General features: G+C 42.7%; 1 protein-coding gene across 2 annotated transcripts in view; it reads left to right on the plus strand.

Annotated features, from left to right (window-relative positions):
• HPSE2 (heparanase 2 (inactive)) overlaps positions 1 to 18,903 on the plus strand; it is a 1,995,135-nt gene that overhangs the window by 1,560,963 nt on the left and 415,269 nt on the right. For both annotated transcript variants that reach the window (XM_085615005.1, XM_085615004.1), the window contains one exon: positions 10,114 to 10,207. In XM_085615005.1, coding sequence (XP_085471131.1) covers positions 10,114 to 10,207 — 94 coding nt within the window. The remainder of the gene's footprint in view (positions 1 to 10,113; positions 10,208 to 18,903) is intronic.

Here is an 18,903-nt window from a genome sequence, read left to right on the forward strand (position 1 = left end):
ATTAAAACAAGTAACACTGTAAATCGGACACAGCAATGAAGCTGCTATGTTAAAACACAATGAAAACTGATATGGACTATGCACTTGTCAGACTCAGATCAATTTGGAGAAATTTCATGTTGTTGGCAGTCTTTATGGAAAGAATTTGCTGCAGTTTTTAACGCCGTTACTTGACGCGACTTCATGCCTTTTAGATGTCCATTGAGGTATGCTTTTTCTACATCCATCTCATCAATAAATGGCATTCTCTATGTGAATGTGAGTGTGCTTGCTACTCATAAAGATGATAGCCTGATAAAGGTTTCTGCAGGCTGTGAGAGGAGTAGGGTTCAGGATGGGTGGTGTAGTGGAAAGGACTGCTTTTATGCACTGATGAGTATAAATAATAATGCCAAAAATGGTCTTTCCTTTCCGTGCAAGTACTCTTGACACCTCCAGGCAGATACTGGATTCACAGCCTTTAGCAGTGATAGCATCTCACTGGCATCAAGTGATGCAGTGCCACATCATCATCAAAGCAACAAGGACTTCTATTGTGACATCCCTCTAGTTTATATAAAGTGCCTGTAGTATGTCATGGACATGGCATATGAAGTGCCTGGTGGAGATATTCAGCAAAAAGGGGCTAGATTTGATATCCAGCAGAACAGCAGAATCACTAGGTGGGTGATAGGATTGCAGGAGTTTAGTTTCGACTTAAAGTACATACCAGGCGTGGAAAACAATGTGGCTGATGTACTATCACGTCTCACGCCTAGGAAAATTGTGGAAGAGGATGATTGGGAAGATTCGGAAGAATTGGTGTGCGTTGTTGATCAGGGTATCATTAGCGAGGAGAGATGGAGTAAAGAAATGTCTTTGGATAGTGTTTTGAATGAAGTCATGGATCTAGTTAGGAAGGGCTGGATCAGTAACAAGATTGGGTCGCTTGACTCCAGGAAGTTTTGGGCGGTACACAATGAGTTATCAACAGATAATAATCTGTTGTTTAGGGGAACTAGATTGATTACTCCTTCCAGTCTTAGGAAAGAACTTATAGATTTGGTGCATTCTTCTCATGCTGGCATTACTAAGTCAAAGGAGCGCTTGAGGATGTCTTATTGGTGGCCGGGCATGGACTTGGAGGTGGAACGTGTTATCCGAGATTGTGTACCATGTACTTTGAGTGAAAAGTCTAAGTGTACGCGCGTCCAGCCCATGGTGGTAAGGAGACCTCCATTGAATCCGTGGCAAGATGTTGCCATGGACATTCTGGGTCCCATTCATTCTAATGGATCCCAATCATTCGTGTTGGTGGTGATTGACATGTTTTCTCGTTGGCCAGAGGTTTTCTTTTTGTCATGTGTTGACTCAAGTCACATTATTAAATGTTTGAGGAATTTATTCTCCAAAGAGGGCATTCCCAACTCAATATTGACGGACAATGGGGTGCAATTTGTGTCCAATGATATGGAAAAAAATTTAGCTTCCAAGGGTATTTCTCACAAGCTGTGCTCTCTCTATAATCCCGAGACTAACGGAATGGTGGAGAGATTTAATAGGGTAATCAAGGAGACCATTGCATTGTCAAAATCTATGTCATTAAACTGGAAAGATGAGGTTTTAAAAAAAATAGAGGAGTATAGGTTATCCCCTCATTCAACTACGGGTAAAACTCCCTTTTTGTTGTTTCGTGGGAGAATTCCCAATACTAATGTAGAACCAACATGGGTCAATGATTATGAAATGGATAAAGGTAAAGAAAAGGAGTGTGATAAGAACATGATTCAGATGAGAGAAGAAGGGAAAAGCAATGCAAGGAAGGTTTACTTTGATAAAAAGAAAAGTGTGAAGGTAACTAAGGTCGTTTTGGGTGATTTGGTGATGATTAAACGTCCTGGGTTGATGGGTAATTCTACCACCAAGTTCATGAAACCTATGAGGGTTGTTAAGGTTTTTAAAAATGCAATTAAGACTCAGGATCATAGGATTTGGAACTTGAATAGGGTTGTAGTGGTAAAAGGAAGGTTAGATGGGTGTCATGGTAAGGATGTTATTGTTAATCCTAATTCATCAGAAAATATTAGGTGTCGTGTGTCAACCAGAGTTTGCAAGAAACCATCTTATTTACTAGACTATGTGTAAGTGAATAAGTGTCATTCACGGTTGATGCATATTTTGTTTGTTTCATTGTAATATGATTCTTTTGATCTGTAATGAGTGCTATTTTCTGTAGATGCATAGTGTGTTTTTGTTGTAGTATAATTCTTTAGATCTGTAATTTTAAATGTGACGAGGGGAGGTGTGTAGTATGTCATGGACATGGCATATGAAGTGCCTTCCATTATCATTGGGTCCTAACTTCAGAATGTTACTGTGTCATTCTTGATGTCACTGTGTTCTATGTTGTGGTTCAGATGATAACAGCAGTTGCTGCATGGAGTTTGCATGGGTGAGATCTCTGAGGATTAAACCTACTTCTATTTTATCCTTACTGCCTCTGGAGTCTTCATTTCTGAAATCCTACAGTGCCCTTGTGCTGGCAATTTCAGTTCAATTATTTTCACACCAGTACTGACACGGATCATAGCCATTAGTTGTTTAAATTGTATTTTGATGTTTGTGGAGAAATTACATTTTCTGGTACAGCATGTCACCCAAAGGCATCTGCCTATAATTCCTGTGTGCCACACATATGTCAGTTGTATATTACGGACCCACATCCCCAGAATGTTTGGTGTCTCAAGAGTTTGTTAGACCTGTTCTCATGTAAAATCCGTGAATTGATACAGCCAAGGCTTTTAGAGAAAGGGAGTTGAAGCTTCTTGTAGCTTTCTACAAGTCCAAGTTGAGGTCTCCCTCCAAGTCAGGGGGTTGGGAAAGCATCCTGTCAAATTGCATGAGCCATTCTCCAAAAAGGCATAAACGGAGAAAGAGGGGGCAGTCTTTTTATCTGCACAGGAAGCACAAGAGGTCAGAGGAGATATCTTAATCTTCCTACTCTGCACCCTATGCAACAGCTACGCTTGCTCCCAAAGGGGCTTCTGCCTAACAACCTGGGGATTTTAAGAAGGGAATGTTAGCCACATTCAATCAGTTGTCCTCAGGTGTACCTTCAGTGCCTGCTGGTCCTGGGGTGAAATTGGGTGTTTCTGTGCCTTAACCTTTAGAGTTGGAGATGGTTCCTCGCTTGACGTCTGCTTTGGCTACAAAGTTAGTCTCTCCTCCTCCAAAGAAGCTGGCAGCAGTTTCAGCACTTTCTGGTAGTCATTGAAAGCATCGCTGTACTGAAGGAGTGTGTTTTCAAGTCTGCTAGACTAAGAGACTCCTGCATGAGACAAACTGCATGCATATGGCTAGACAGCAATACTTCAGAATGATTGACCACCTATTCGGTTTACTTTCTGGCCACCTGGCTTTCCCAAACATCAGCCTCAGAGGATTGAGGATTAGAATGATGATTATGAGGCACATCATTTGCTGCCCAATGGCTATACGGATTCTGTCCTGTTTATGGATCTGGCAAAATGACAGTGAGTTGATCATTACTGGAGGTGGAGTTTATACCACCAGATAGATCCCTCCTAATACTAGAGAAGGCTAGGGCTCCTTTGTTTACAAAGATGTTATTAGGCAAGCAGATGGCTAAGGTGTTGCATCCTTTCAATGACGTCCTCTGAGGGAGGCACTGCTGAAGCCACTATCTGTTCTGGCAAGTGCAGGGCCTGTGACTGGAAAATATAATCCAGTGCCAAATAACCCTCTCTTCCTCTCCACTTGTCTGACATTGGAAAGCCTTGTTGGGTATCCTAAGTCTTCCAAAAGCAAGGAGTGGGACTTCCATGCCAGCCCTCAGGATACGGAATCTAAATGTCACAATGCCCTGGGGGGAAATTATGTCAGGGAGTTTGGCATTGAAATCCGCGAGTGCTTCCTGATTTATTGCCAGGCATTCCCATGCTCTGTGGGACATGACTTTGTTGGTCACTGCAAAGCTGCCTGACGATTATTCACAGCTTTTTTAGGATATGGTCCAAGATGGCATTCCTGCATCAAGCAGGAGAGTTAGACACTGCTGAGCCACCACATTGTTCTGAAGAGGCATGATTGGATATTCACCACTGTTTTTATTGTGACGTTAACACATAACTGAATGAAACATCATTGGTTGGTCAAATAATGTTTGTGAAGGAGGCAGTGGAGGAGTTTAAGGAGTGTGGTTCTACTGCTTCTGCATTCAGGTTGGCTCCTAGTGCACATAATCTTCATCAGCAATACAAGAAGTAATACGACCTTTAACCAGTTCTCCAAAGAGCCATAACATCTTTTAACTCAACCTATAACAGCCCTTTGCCATTCTAGGGGCAACGGTGGAGTGCAGAATGATGCGGTAGGAGATAAACTTAGATCAATGATCCCTTCAGATTGTACTGTTTATTCTCTTCCCTTTCCCAACAGAGTTTTCAACCATCTGCCCCCGTTTCACCCCTTTTCCCATTTCCCATAAAATCATCCTGATTTCATGAAATTTAGATTGCTACTCATTTCAGAAAAGGTGCTAGATGCAAGATTTCCTTTATCCTAATCTAGACAGCTGGTTATTGAGGGTTCCTTCAGAGGAAGTTCTTCTTTGGAGGCTTTCCAATGCAGTAATGTTTTTACATGAGCTTCATTTTGAATGAAACGAAGCTGCATCTGATACTTTGCCAACGTGTTCAGTTAATTGAGGCAAATTCATTCAACACACTTTGAGGCATTTCCCTCACCAAGCAGATTGGTAAGCATTTCTCAGATGAGTTAAAGTTTTCAGCAGTACTAGTATCAGACAGACAGGTCAATGTTGCATCGCCTTGGGAAGAACATGATGCACATTTTTCTGATTCCATCAGTGCAACTCAAGGTATGGCTTTTACAAAGGTGCCTGAAGAAACAGTGGGACCAATACTACAGGAGGAGTACATTATGATTTCTCATAGTTCTTAGTCACTTGTGTAGTAATTGGATCGCTCCAACACCAAAATGAATTATCCTTTTTTAGTCTTCTCCTCACACACAGATGTATCCCTTCAGTTTAGATTGCTCTTCTTGGAGGTGTGTTTGGTAATGTTCATTAATATTCAAAAGCTGCACTCGAGTCTGCAACCCAGGAGCGTCATCAGACTGCTGTGAGTCACCCAAGACAGGAGTTGTCACCAGTTAAAGGGGACCCCCGGTTTGGCTGTAACTGGACACCAGAAGACTAGTAGGAACTATTTATTGGCTACTGTTCAACTTGACTTCGAGAGACACCGACCCTGTTGTCAAAGTTGCCTCATCATGACCCTGGACCAAGGAGTAGCCCCAAGAAGACCCCTGGCACCATGTCAACATCTTCAGCATCCTGTATCCCTTGCATCAGGACTACGCCAATATATCTATGGCAGTTCACCCATAGAGCCCGGAACTGGACTGGAGACTGCTTTGACTGCAATATAACTGTTAAACCAAGCCTCCTTGACCCATGTGACTCACTCCCTGTCAAAGTTGGTCACCCAGAGGGGCTGAAATGCTAGCTTACAACTTTGTATACGTTTGACAGAGTTTGCAGAGTTGACCGTGCGAACAGTAAATTACAATTATTTATTGAGTCTGAGTGAAAAAGCAGTGATTTATTGTTCCTTTGAATATCCATATCTCCAAGTTAGTTAAGGGTTTTCAGTTGAACCTGTGTAGACTCAGTGAGGTCTCACAACCACTCCATATAAGATATCTGCTTTCCTCCCAGGATGCCAACCTGAATGTGGCAGGGAGGGAAAATATGATGATGAGTTCCCTGACCAGTCGATCCTGCAGGATTTATGAATAGAAACTTCATCAGACATGTCATCCAATTTTGTGGAGCTGTCTTCAGGAGTCTTTTACTCATGAGTAGAAACCCAAAGTGCAGCGGTTTTGTCCTAGTGAGTTCCCAAAGGCAACTTTATTGGGAGATGCATTAATGTTACCTTAGACATTTTGTTAAAGCCATATCCTCTGATTCTGAGAGTGAGGAAGCTGAGCTATCTTTGCAATGCAGATCTTCTTATTGTTCCAGACTTATTATGTGGATTTGTTGCACCTCAGTTGTATATCTCTGTTACAACTTCTGCCATGGATAGACCTTCTCACTAAGGATGGGGCAAACTCTTTCATCATGACTTGGCTGCATTAAGACTGACAGCCTGGGACTTGATAGGCTACCACATTCTTTCTATAGTTAACGTTAAGAGATGTTGAAAGTTTTAGTGAGGGCAAGACGTTCTTTAACTAGCATTGTGTGTTCCAGTAGAAGGATGATTGGTGCATTTCTAGTTTTATTGAGCTTATATCGGTTTAGACTGTACACAACATTCATTTTTCTGATTTTTTAGCACACAAAAGTCTTAACATTGGAATAATAAAGGGTTCTTTATCGGCAGTGTCTGCTTGTATTTTTAAGTGGACCTTTGTTCCTTGTTTAGATTTCCTTTAATAGGTTGGTTCTCAAAATGTTTACACATTAGATCCCTCTCACTTGGTTGGTAATGCTGAAACAGGATGTGTATTTTGTGCTTATGTTCTTTGCAGATCAGGGGATTAGATTTAGCAACATATGACGCAATGTGGCGTACCAACAAAAGTTGTTGTGCTGTGTTGCATAGAAAGAGAGAGTACCAACGAATTTATGGCACTGTTTTCTCTCTCTCCCAACAATGGTGCCCCTTAAGCAGTCATAAGCCAATGCACATACCTTTTCACCATAGTGCAAAGATGTTTGAGTGATGTAAAACATTGGTTTTGAACTGGAAAGGGAGCATTGCAACACTTGCAATACAAAAATTATGCTTTGATACTTTGCATCTGTACAGTACAATGCAGAATGCGTGCAATGTTAAAAAGTGTGGACAAATAAAAATGTTCTCCTCTGTTACACATGCCTCAAGAAGGCGTAAGGTTTTGCCGCAAATCCCTGTCTACTATTGTTGATAAATACGGATTTGCTTTAAAACCCATGGGTGGTAGCATGGGAATACACAATGTGACATCCCTGGAACACCCCATTGACGCAAAGTTGTTCAAAGTAGCACATAACACTACTTTGCCTTACTATGGTTAGCTTACTAATGCAAATCTTGAAAGTAAATACCTTCACAATGCTTTGCGCAGGGTTTACTGTACAAAAGTAACACAAACCCAGTGCTAAATGTTAGTAAATCTGGGCCCTCCTTTTGTGCTCTAACCTTTCGAGCTTTTACAACTTTTTGCCATGGAAGGTTGCATCTTTTTAGGTCTCGGCTAGCGAAGGCTGCGCTTGCGCAGTCTCGCTCGTGAGACATAATGACTTGGAGAAGAGGGGCTTGAACCCGCCCCTCTTGTCCCCTCTTCTCCATTGGCTGGCCTCTTGAATGCTGGCCAGCCATTGGAGAAGAGGTCCGTCACTCCGAACAGGCCCCGTCCTTTTCGGATTCGGGGGCGTGTTTTTTTCAACTTTTCTAATTATCTCCTCCAGCCAATGGCAAGAGGAGAACACGCCCCCGAATCCGAACCTGCAGCTGCCTTTCTCCGAGGCATTTCTGCTTCGCCTCGGAGAAAGGCGGTTCGTGGGCATGTTATGAATGAAAGGCCTTGAATGCTAGTAAGAATTACTCTCGACACCTCTGCCCACCTCTGCCAACTTTCTGCCTGCCCCCTGGTCGTGCCTCACGGGGACTGAAGCCGTGGTTCGCCCACACTCTGCTGCGATCGGTAGACTTCGCGGTCATTATTGACTTGACTTTGTCTCTCTCGTTCCGCGCTTCCATTCATGTCTGCCTCTCTCGTTCTATTCATGTCTGGAAGCCTCATTCCAGTTACCTATGCCTCTCCTCTCTCTGTTCCCTCCGCTTCTGTTCCTCCTTGTCATCGCTGGCCCCCTCCTCCGCCATGCCTTTGTTTACCCCTCCCTCGGCGCTCCCACTCACTCAGCATGCCTCACAGAGACATCCACTCACAATGGCTGAAAGAAGCCTGCTGCACTGCAGCGCGGGGTGCTTCACGTGGGAGAGCACGCTCTCTTACTGGAAACGCCGGGCCTGTGAGGGGGAGAGAGAGAGGACGGGCGTGCTGATGACTAAGAGGCACACACAGGAGAAGCGAGCAGAACATTTCCCATCGAATCAAGAGAAGAGTTCGTGCTGCAGTGCCGAGCGATCCTGTGGCGCGAGAGGGCACACAGGGCATGAGAAAGTGACTGGACAGAACTGTGGAAGGGCGGGTTACGGAGACTCCCTAGAGCAAAACAGTAGTGTTGCTGTGAATTTGCCGCTGCCCATTCCCACGGCTGCCTAGTCTTGATTTCTCCACATTGGTCGTTCTTCCACCACCCTTCTTGTCCTATGTGTGCCTCATTCCAGTTACCTATGCCTCTCCTCTCTCTGTTCCCTCCGCATCTGTTCCTCCTTGTCATCGCCGGCCCCCTCCTCCGCCATGCCTTTGTTTACCCCTCCCTCGGCGCTCCCACTCACTCAGCATGCCTCACAGAGACATCCACTCACAATGGCTGAAAGAAGCCTGCTGCACTGCAGCGCGGGGCGCTTCACGCGGGAGAGCACGCTCTCTTACTGGAAACGCCGGGCCTGCGAGGGGGAGAGAGAGAGGCCGGGCGTGCTGATGACTAAGAGGCACACACAGGAGAAGCGAGCAGAACATTTCCCATCGAATCAAGAGAAGAGTTCGTGCTGCGGTGCCGAGCTATCCTGTGGCGCGAGAGGGCACACAGGGCATGAGAGAGTGACTGGACAGAACTGTGGAAGGGCGGGTTACGGAGACTCCCTAGAGCAAAACAGTAGTGTTGCTGTGAATTTGCCGCTGCCCATTCCCACGGCTGCCTAGTCTTGATTTCTCCACATTGGTTGTTCTTCCACCACCCTTCTTGTCCTATGTGTTTACCTCATACTTGTAGGTTATTTTCCATCCCTGCTGTCTCTACCTCACGCTATTTCCCTTTCCCTATCTCCTTTCACCACTTTATATCTCGCTTCTGCTCTGGTCCAGTCAGTGCCAGTGCTCACTACTTGCAAATACCGGCACAAATTAAGCACCGAGTGTAATAAGAGCAGGGGTGCAATGGGGTACTTTTACAGTGGGGTGGGAGAGCTCGTCCTTATCTACAGGTTTCCTTTGATGCCCGGAACTCTCTGTGTGGGTGGCTCTGTGTGTGTGGGTGGCTTTGTGGGTGGCTCTGTGTGTGGGTGCAAATGCAATAGGTCTCGCATTTGAGAGAGATTAAAGCTATTGACATAGTAAATAACAATGCCATTTCTTTAAATGTTTTAAAAACAAAAACATAAACAAAAATAATGTCATGAGCAATGCCAATAGCTCTAACTTTAACAATGCCGAGACCATTGCATTGTAAATGCTTGTTTAGAGATTTCTTTGGCTATGAGGCTTTGTGAGTTACAGGCTCTGCCCTCTTCTTTCCCTCTTAATCAATTTTCTAAGAATAGTGATGTGTTAAGAGTGAAACTGCTCAGATTCACATCCGCTACGTGCTTTTTTTATCTTCATGTATCTTCCTCGTCATCATTTTAGGTCTGACCTTCACAAGGGCAATGAGCCATTACATTTATAGGACTGACTCATTCAGAGTGGGTAACAATTTATTAATTGATTGTGTGGGTAGGATACTGGGCAGTAGTGTGCTCAAACATGCTATTTCTAGGTGGATCTCTCACGGTTAAAGGCTGTTTTGAGCTTGCTGCTAAGGTTGCTCATGAGTGCTTTTGTGCTCATCTAGCTAGAGAGATTGCTGCTGCTAAGACATTGCTGAAAGTTGTGTCTGTTCAAATGGTTTGTGAGGCAGCGCCTTAGTCCTCTGTGTAATCCTATGTTAAGCACTATAGCTTGTATGTGGAAAGAAGAGATGCACCCCTCTTCGATAGTGCTATTGTTCGTAATTTTAAATATTCTGTCATGAAGGTGTAGTTGGTCATTTTCATGGAAACGCAGCGAGTATGCAAATATGCAATGTAAATAATTTTAGGGACTCAAAATAGATGTGTCCTTCTATAATTTAGAGAATAAATGGAAAATATGAATCTGTCATGAATAGGCGTTTTTATATTGAGATAATGTCGTCTTAATTATTTTTTGCAGTTTCTACATAGACGGCCGAGTGGCCAAAGTAGCAGACTTCATGAAAACACGCTTGTTGGACACACTCTCAGACCAGATTGGAAAGATCCAGAAAGTAAGTGAAGGAGGCTATCTAATGTAAAACCTACTGAAATAAAAGTAAGAAAACCTTAATTGTTGAGGTTAAAAATCATTCATTGACTACCAAAATCGTTGTTTTAAACGTTTATTTATGCATTTGAGTCCTTCAGACAAAAATATTCAAATCGCAACACATATTTAAAGCATGCTTTTAGTAAAAAAAGAAAGAAAAATTAAATCAGTCACAATAACATCCTTACTGATTCATTCCGGCATCTGGAAAAAAGCCACCAGCCTCAATGTAGGTGTTCTTTCGTCTTTTGTGCCTTACCCTCTCTGCAAGGTCTCACCAGGTTTCTGCCCTCCTTTGCTGAATCCGATTTAGTTCGTTTTTAGGACTCTGTACACATTACTCCTACAAATCCGTGGTAAACTGTTTGTGCTGTACCTTGAAAACATGGTAGACGTGGCATACACCTGGTAGATACATTTAATTGACTTGTAAGCAATGTTCCCTCTAATGTTTTTCATCTGTGTTCGGCAGTTAAGGTCACTGTGCGCTGCAGCCAAGGCTATGTGCGCCAAGAACATAACCACGCATGTGGATGCAGCAACAGGGTTTCTGACACGGGGGTTCCTGCTTGATTGAGCAGATAAATGACCTAGGTACTGGAATGCAGGGGGCCTGCTTGATGGGGCAGACAGGGCCGGACTGGGAACCGAAAGCACCCCTGGCAATTTTGTCAGACCGCTCCCTGCAAGTGTCAACCACTACTGCTCAACAGAACCCGTCCCCAGCACTGCTGCTTTTGTTACTGGGGGCCGATATGGTGGCATTGATGCAAAACTGCCCCTATATCAAAACCGCCCCTACTGCTCCAAAACTGGCCCCCACCCTTCTATGGCCAGTCCAGCACTGGGGAAGGCCTTTGTGTTGGTGACTGGCATACACTGGTTGTGTCCTGTTGGAAATGAACAGGTGTAGTGCAGAGCATCTACAATCACAACAAAGCTACACTACTATATATTAGGAAACCTGGGCAACCTGCCTCATTCCACAGCACCAGTGAACCTCTCCTTTCCTAACTAACAACACAGCAGCGGCTCAGGGACATCTTAAGGATTTTTAGCACCCTAGGTCAAATGTATTTCGGGGGACCCTGTGCGGATTAGCTTTGGATTTATGATTCAGTTTCAGTTCTCTTGTGTCCTCTTTGGCCAGATCACGAACAGTGCACAGGCACACTGGTTCAAATTCTAAATGTGTTTATCGTTAATATTCAGGGATATTGATGTATTTTTTCCAATATTGTAAGTAGAAGCTCACTAATAGTACCGCAAAAAAATCACTGTGACATCCTCCCATTTCTCATATCTGAGATCCTGTTTGGATCTAAAAGAAACATTTTTCATGGATTTTGCATGAAACAAAAACACATTTGTCATAAAATGTCTGTAATAGACTCTCACAAATTACCCAGATTAAAAATAAATGAAAGGAACATGCTATTTGCAACAATCTGTTTAAGAATTATTCAAGGTCATCAGGGCAAGACTCTGAAGAACAGAGCTGGCTCTACCAGGGATGATCACTCCATTCTTCTGAACTGATGATCATTCGTTCATTTATCAGCTCTGAAGATGGTTTCCTGGATATGCGGGGTAGGAATGTACATAAAAGTCCACCATGTGTGCTTTCAGAATCACTAATATATGTTAGTGATTCTGAAAGCACACATGGTGCTTTTTAGCTTGTTCAGGGCTTTAAGTGGGATGAAAAAACTGGGGGTTCTCTCAAAGGGGCGTGGCTGATGTAATTAAGGGTGTGGCTCAAAGCATGTGATCTAAAAATCTGTGCTTAGCATAGTGTGCCACCTGACTGTTATTGTGCTGCCTCTGTCATTGCATCCAGATACATTGTATTGTATTGTAATTGCATGTATATAGTGCTTGCTACCCCTAATGGTGTGGCGAAGGGCTTTTTTGGCGAGTATTACACTACTCTGTAACCCATAAATGATTAGTGGTGAATTTGTACAGTGAAATATGAAAGTAATTTGAGTGGTGGATATGTTAGTCAGTTATTTGGATTGAGAAGGATAGTGCAGGGATAGAAGAGGGAAAAAGGTTTGCATTTATATAGTGCTTGCTACCCCTAATAAGGTGGCGAAGGACTTTCTCGGCGAGTATTACGCTACTCTGTAACCCATAAATGATTAATGGTGAATTCATATAGTGAAACATGAAAGTAATTTGAGTGGTGGATATGTTCGTTAGTTATTTGGATTGAGAAGGATAGCGGAGGGATAGAAGAGGGAAGAAGGTTTGCACTTATATAGCGCTTGCTACCCCGTATGAGGTGTTTAATTGCTTTTTCGGCAAGTAGCACGCTACTCCGTAACCCATAAAGCATTAGTGGTGAATTAGTATAGTGAAATATGACATTAATTTGAGTGGTTGACATGTTAGTCTGTTATTTGGATTGAAAAGGATAGTGGAGGGATAGAAGAGGGAAGGATTTAGAAATATATATATATATATATATTTTTTTTATAAAACTCTGCACACTATTCTTCTAGTGGGGAGAGGTAGCATCTGCAAGAATTTCCTTTATTGGGGATCTTAAAATGACAAAGCATGAACATGCCAATTTTTTTACTTGTGTCTCCATCATGAAAATAGGCATTTATTTGAAAACACTTATGTTAAAGTCCCCAGTTATGTGGGGTTTTGCATATTAATCCTACATTTAGACATGTGCTCCACTGCAAGCGCTGCTAACCTGATTGAAAAGCATAAATTGGGTGCAAAGAGCCACTGTTACACCTCTATGCTAGTGCCATTCCACCAGTTGCCCTCATGCCAGCTACACTGGGCTCCCAGACGGTAAGCTTTTACAGAAAATTCACCCACCATCAACTTAGTCACCACTTCCCATTGACTCCTTTTCCTTATAACGGAATGCAGAAAGAACAAGTACGCTCCAAGGGATACAAACATACAAAGGGGGCCTGAGGCAAGGAGTGCGATAGTGCAGATATCCTATCATTGGGAGGCAGTCCCTCCTGGTAAATTTTTTGTATGTGTTGCTGGGGGAGAGACAGGCATCACAACACCCAAAATGGAGTTCAATGGCCTAAAGCTTGACTGGAGTACCTTTTGTTTATTTGTCATATTCTTTTTAAACTTTAAATCTCAACTCGTCCTTTCTCAAATGCATTACTGGTTTCTGTACCAATAACTCTTTTAATGCACCATTCCTTAGTCTATTTAAAGCATGACTTGGAGATGGTGGTGGCCAATCATACAAAACAAATAATAATTACCTTTACTTCAACTTAAAAAAACAGCGCCTAATACTGATATTTCCTGTCTCTTTTTTGTAGGATTGTCATCAGTTTCAACTGCTTTAAATATCTTTACTCTTCTGGAGAATTATTTCAGAAAATAGCCCCATAACTGTCCAAGAAACGCTTGGTACAGCAGCAGTAAACTAAGCATGCTACTCCTGATGAGACTTCCAGTGCTTTTGGTACAGTTGGTACGAGGTCCCCAGAGGCACCCCCTCCCCCCCATGCATACAGAACAGTAATCTCAGGTGGACATGTAAAGATTAAAGTCCAATACAGAGACAGTCATTAGAAGAATCTGAGAGTATATAAAAAACTGCAGACTTACCTTGCTCTAGCGAATCTGTCCTCTTGAAGGCTGTTGGAGCTCAGATGCTGCAATCATTTTTGCGATATATAATACAACAAGTAACATTATACCTTCAACAAACCAGGACTACTGGCTTTGTCAATGGTTTTTAGTTTCATAAGATAAATAAGCAACAACTACGGCTTAGTTGTATATAATATTGAAAATGCTTCAGTTCTGAAATGGGCAGACTGTGAAAGAAGTCTTGTTGAAGTTACGCCAAAGGCTTTGAGCAGTTGCACTGTTGCAGAGTTGAGATTTTTTTTTTACCCCGAGGGTGAGGGCAAAAATGAGGAGCCCGATAGGGTCCCGTCTAGCACTCTGCTTTTAAGAACTGCAGGTGCTGAGCACCGGCAAGACCCGGCCCACTTAAAGCCCTGGGCTCGCTGTATGCCTTTTGTTAATAGAGTGTAGATTGTGTGCATTTTTGAAAGTATACATGTTAATTGCAGCACCGTGTACAGGCATGACAAGCGCTGCAACTAACATGAATACTTAAAAAAAATTACTCAATCTGCCCGTACCCAAGCTCTAATAACAAAAGGCATGCAGCCAGCCTAAAAGCACATGTGCTTTCAGAATCACTAACATATATATTAGTGATTGTGAAAGCACATGTCATGCTTTTAGGCTTGCTGCATGCCTTTTAATAGAGCGCAGCAAATTGCGTACCTTTTTGAAAGTTTTCATGTTAATAGCAGCGTCCGACATGCTAATACACGTTGCTGCATTTAACATGCGCACCTTACAGGGAACAGCGCTTGTAAGTCCCTAGTATATAGTACTATGTGTTATGTTATGTTACGTTATGTTATGTTATTTTATGTTATGTTATGGTGTTTATAGTACACTAATCACTCCAAGCCAGGTCATCAGCTTCATGTGAAAGTTAAGAAGAGAGTAAGAGGCTTTGATGTTTTGTGGGAGGTAGTTCCAGGCTTTAGGGGCCAAGTGTGAGAAGGTTCACCCCCCTGCTCTGCTTTTGTGCATTCGTGGGATGTGGGCTAGTGAGAGACCAACAGAACAGAGGTGTCCGTAAGGTTGGTGTAAGTGAATGTGGCTGCTCAGGTAAGCAGGGCCTGTGTTGTGGGGTGTTTTATAGTTGTGGGTGAGGAGTTTGATGTGCTTATCAGGAGACACTGGAGTGCCCTATGGTGTGTATGATGAGGACTTGGTGTTGGAGGTTGAGGGCTAGTCTGGCTACTGCATCTTGGATAGCCTGCAATCTTCTTATGAGCTGGTACGTTATCCTTGAATACAGGGTGTTCCCTTAGTCTAGTCTGCTGGTGATGAGAGCTTGGGTGATCAATTTCCTGGTGTTGTCGTGTAGCCACTTGAAGATTTTCTTCAACAACTATAGGGTGTTGAAGCAGAATGAGACCACTGTGCTGACTTGTAAGGTCATGTCCCATTTATTGTATATGATGATTCTGAGGTTTTTCACTTGTGAGCAAGGCGTGGTGGTGGGTCCAAAGTCTGAGGTCCACTAGGTGGAGTCCCATGGCGAGGTGTCTTTCCCAAAGATCAGCACTTTGGTCTTGTCCGAGTTCATTTTGAGACAATTGTATATCATCTATATGGCCATTTCTGTTATGCATGTGGTGAGCTTGTTTTGTCTGAGAGGGACAGTATCAGTTGTGTGTGAAATAATAGTAGGACGTGACAGTGTTTAAGTTGTGAGCTCATATGATGTTGGTCAGCGGAGTCATGCAGATGTTGAAGACTGTCAGGCTGAACGATGACCCCTGCGGGACTCCACAGAGTAGAGCTCGTTCTTTAGAGGTGTAGGGGGGCATGTTGACAGTCTGGGTTCTTCTGGTGAGGATGGAGCAGATCCAATCAAAGGCATATTCCTGGATGCCTGCTGCATGGAATCGTCAGATTAGAATGGGATGTGAGTTGGTGTTGAAGGCTGCTGTCAGGTCTAGAAGGAAGAGGTCTGAGGTTTCCCCAATCGAGGATCATCTGGATGTCATCTGTTGCGGCTACGAGGGTGGTTTCCATGCCTTCGTTGGGCCTTAATACTGATTATGAGGTGTCAAGAAGCTGGTGTTTGGCATGGTGGTCAGAGAGACGCATATACACAGGGTCTCAGGCCCGCCACTGCAGCCTTTAATGCAAATTCAAACTGCCATTTTAACCTGGTAGAGTAAACCTTTTGCCAGGCTTAAACCTTCATTTTTAATACTTATAAGCCACCCCTAAGTTGGACCCTAAACACTCATAGGGTAGGGTGCATAGTATTTAAAATGTAGGACATTTGTACATAAGTCTTACATGTCCTGAAAGGGAAGAACACCAAAAGTATTTTTTTACTGTTGTTAGGCTATTTCTCCATAGACTAACACTGGTTTACCTTTTTACACTTAATACGTGATAACTTCAGTTTGGGACCAGATAGATAAATGCTGTTTCCACTCAAATTAATTGTAATTTCAAATCCTCTTTAATGGTGAAGGTAAATATTAAGTTACAATTCTGAAAATGCTACTTTTAGAAAGTTGCTACACAATATCTTTTGTGAGAACCCATTTAGTGGACTCAAACATATAAATTCTGCAAATGAATAGATTTTTTGATCTATTCATTTGGAGTGTATGAATTAATTTCTAGAATTCATATGTTTGAGGCCACTATTTGGGGACTCACAAAAGATATTGCAAAGCAACGTTTTCATATATTCCAACGAAATCCTTTATAGGCACCTTTACTTGATAAAATACTTTGTTACCCAAGCCAACAAGGGTATATTGGGCTTCTCAACATACATAAATACTTTTTGAAAGTTGGTATTTTCCTGCATAAACCAAATGTGTCTTTCTGTCAGTGTACAGGGTCATTTGACTGTAAGGAATGGCTCTCCTTTGGTATTCTGTGATTACTTCCAGATATGGGGAAAAAAGAGCATTTAGAGTGGAACAGGGTGCTCATGTCCTGAGCAGGAAATCCTAGGGGTTATACTCAGCCTTCCTGAGCTTCAAAGGGTAGCCTCTGGGCTTTCCCACCTCCTTCCTGATTTCTCAGGGCTGCCTGCCCTGCCACTCACAAATGCATCTCATACCTAGGCCTACCTGCCCTTTGTTACTCTAGACAGTTTGGAGTTAAACCCAGGAAAGAGGGAAGGTTAGACAATTGGGGCATCCCCCACCCACAGGCTGGCACTGGGGATAAAAGTGGCACCTTCAGAACCTTTCATCAGAACACTCCTGGACCTGTTGAAGATTCAGAAGAAGGATGGCTCTGCTGCCAGAGGACTGGTCTGCTGCTGAAGGACTGCCTTGCTGTCTGGGAAGGAAGATTGGTGCAGCTTTCCTTCATCCTAGGCTACCCAGAGTGACTTTAACGGTCAGTTGGCTGGCGTCCTGTTTGAGCTAAGGGGACACACAACAAGCCTCCATTCAAAACTAGCTTTATTCGGTTAGTATACAACCATAAAAGCATTCTAAAAAAACTAAAAAAACATCAAATATAAAAACATTAAAACATTTATCATAAATCATCACAATGGGATATAAATAATTTATCACGGTGAGAAATAATAAAATTCATGTAAGGTTCAATTACAAGCTAGGTTATCATTATACATAAAGTGCTAAGTGCATTTTGAGGAGAAGACCATATTTATCTTTGAAGCCAAAAAAAGAAAAATTTCGCCTAGGAATTTAAAACACTAGTTATGCTAAGAATGTTATAATTTCCATAGACTAAAATCATTTTATTTCCCTGCCCGATTCAATTACTACATTCCATATCGTCTCCTAATACCCAGTGCTACTTTAATGAAACTCATCATTGCAGAACAAACGGTAGAATTTTCCAATAGTTGCAAACACTCATATCCCTCTAGGTATGTACATGGAGAGATATTTTTTAGTATTGGTCTCAAAAATCTCCTTCTCGTATCATTATAGAGTGTGCAAAAGAGTGTAAGGTGCATAGTGCTCTGGGGAGTACTATTATCACAGGGACAGAAACTAAGGGTTTCCACCCACCCGGTTTGTCTAGGAAAAGCAAACAAAAAGTGCAATGTACCAAGGCGAAATCTGGTTAAATAAAAACTCATATGACAAATTTGTAGAAAAGGCTAGTTAATACTGCTGGTTAGACAAAAAAGCACATTTCGGGTCAGGCGCCTCTTGCTGAAAATGTTTCACGTGTGCCCAGTCCCCGTATTGCTTCTTGATTATGCCTTTGGCATTTTTCGGGGATATTTGTCGGATTTTCATAAAACTCACCCAGCCCAATGTCATAAAATCTTTCCTTCACATACCGTAACTAGGGAATAGTCATCACCTTATCAAGGTTAAGGCAGTCTTCCATTATTTCCCTAGTAAACTGTAGTTCTTCTTTCAAACAAATTTTAGACCATAAAAGCAAAGGGCAGAGCTAATGCGATCCTCCAGGTAATCCAACCCTATCTCTCAATGAGAGAAAGAGTTGGCCGTACTGATTGGGATCATCAATAAGCATTTTATGAATGTATTTTCTACCACTTGTAACAAGCGGCTTTTTTGATGACCCCAAACCCCTGCCCAGTATGATGCCACCGATGCACATTTTGCATTATAGAGTAACAAGCTGTGGCACCGGCCTATGACCTAGCTTACAAGCAAACCTAAAAAGCCTCTTCGCTACTCTATTATTTTGCTGGGCCCTCATTGTAATTAAAAAATCCCATTTAAGATCCCTGCTGAACGTATTTCCTAGATATGTAAAGTTTTCCACCCTTTCGACCGGTTTGCCTCTGACATTAAAACTCCTGGATTTTGCATGTTTTGGGCCACAGACCATTATATAAGACTTTGAAAAGTTAACCTTTAAGTCTAACGTTGCCATACAATTTGTAAAGGCGTCCAGGGAAATTTGTAAGCCGTTCGCTGTCAACGACATAAGGACCGTGTCGTCTGCGTACGAAAGTAACGCAACCGGTTGCCCCTTGACTTGGGGGAAATCAATTTTCTGCCTCAACAGGAAATCTTCCAGACCATTTGTGTATACTGAAAAGAGGAAGGGGCTAAAATGCACCCTTGG

This window comes from Triturus cristatus, chromosome 1_2 (genome assembly GCF_964204655.1).
Source record: "Triturus cristatus chromosome 1_2, aTriCri1.1, whole genome shotgun sequence".
Classification (NCBI taxonomy): domain Eukaryota; kingdom Metazoa; phylum Chordata; class Amphibia; order Caudata; family Salamandridae; genus Triturus; species Triturus cristatus.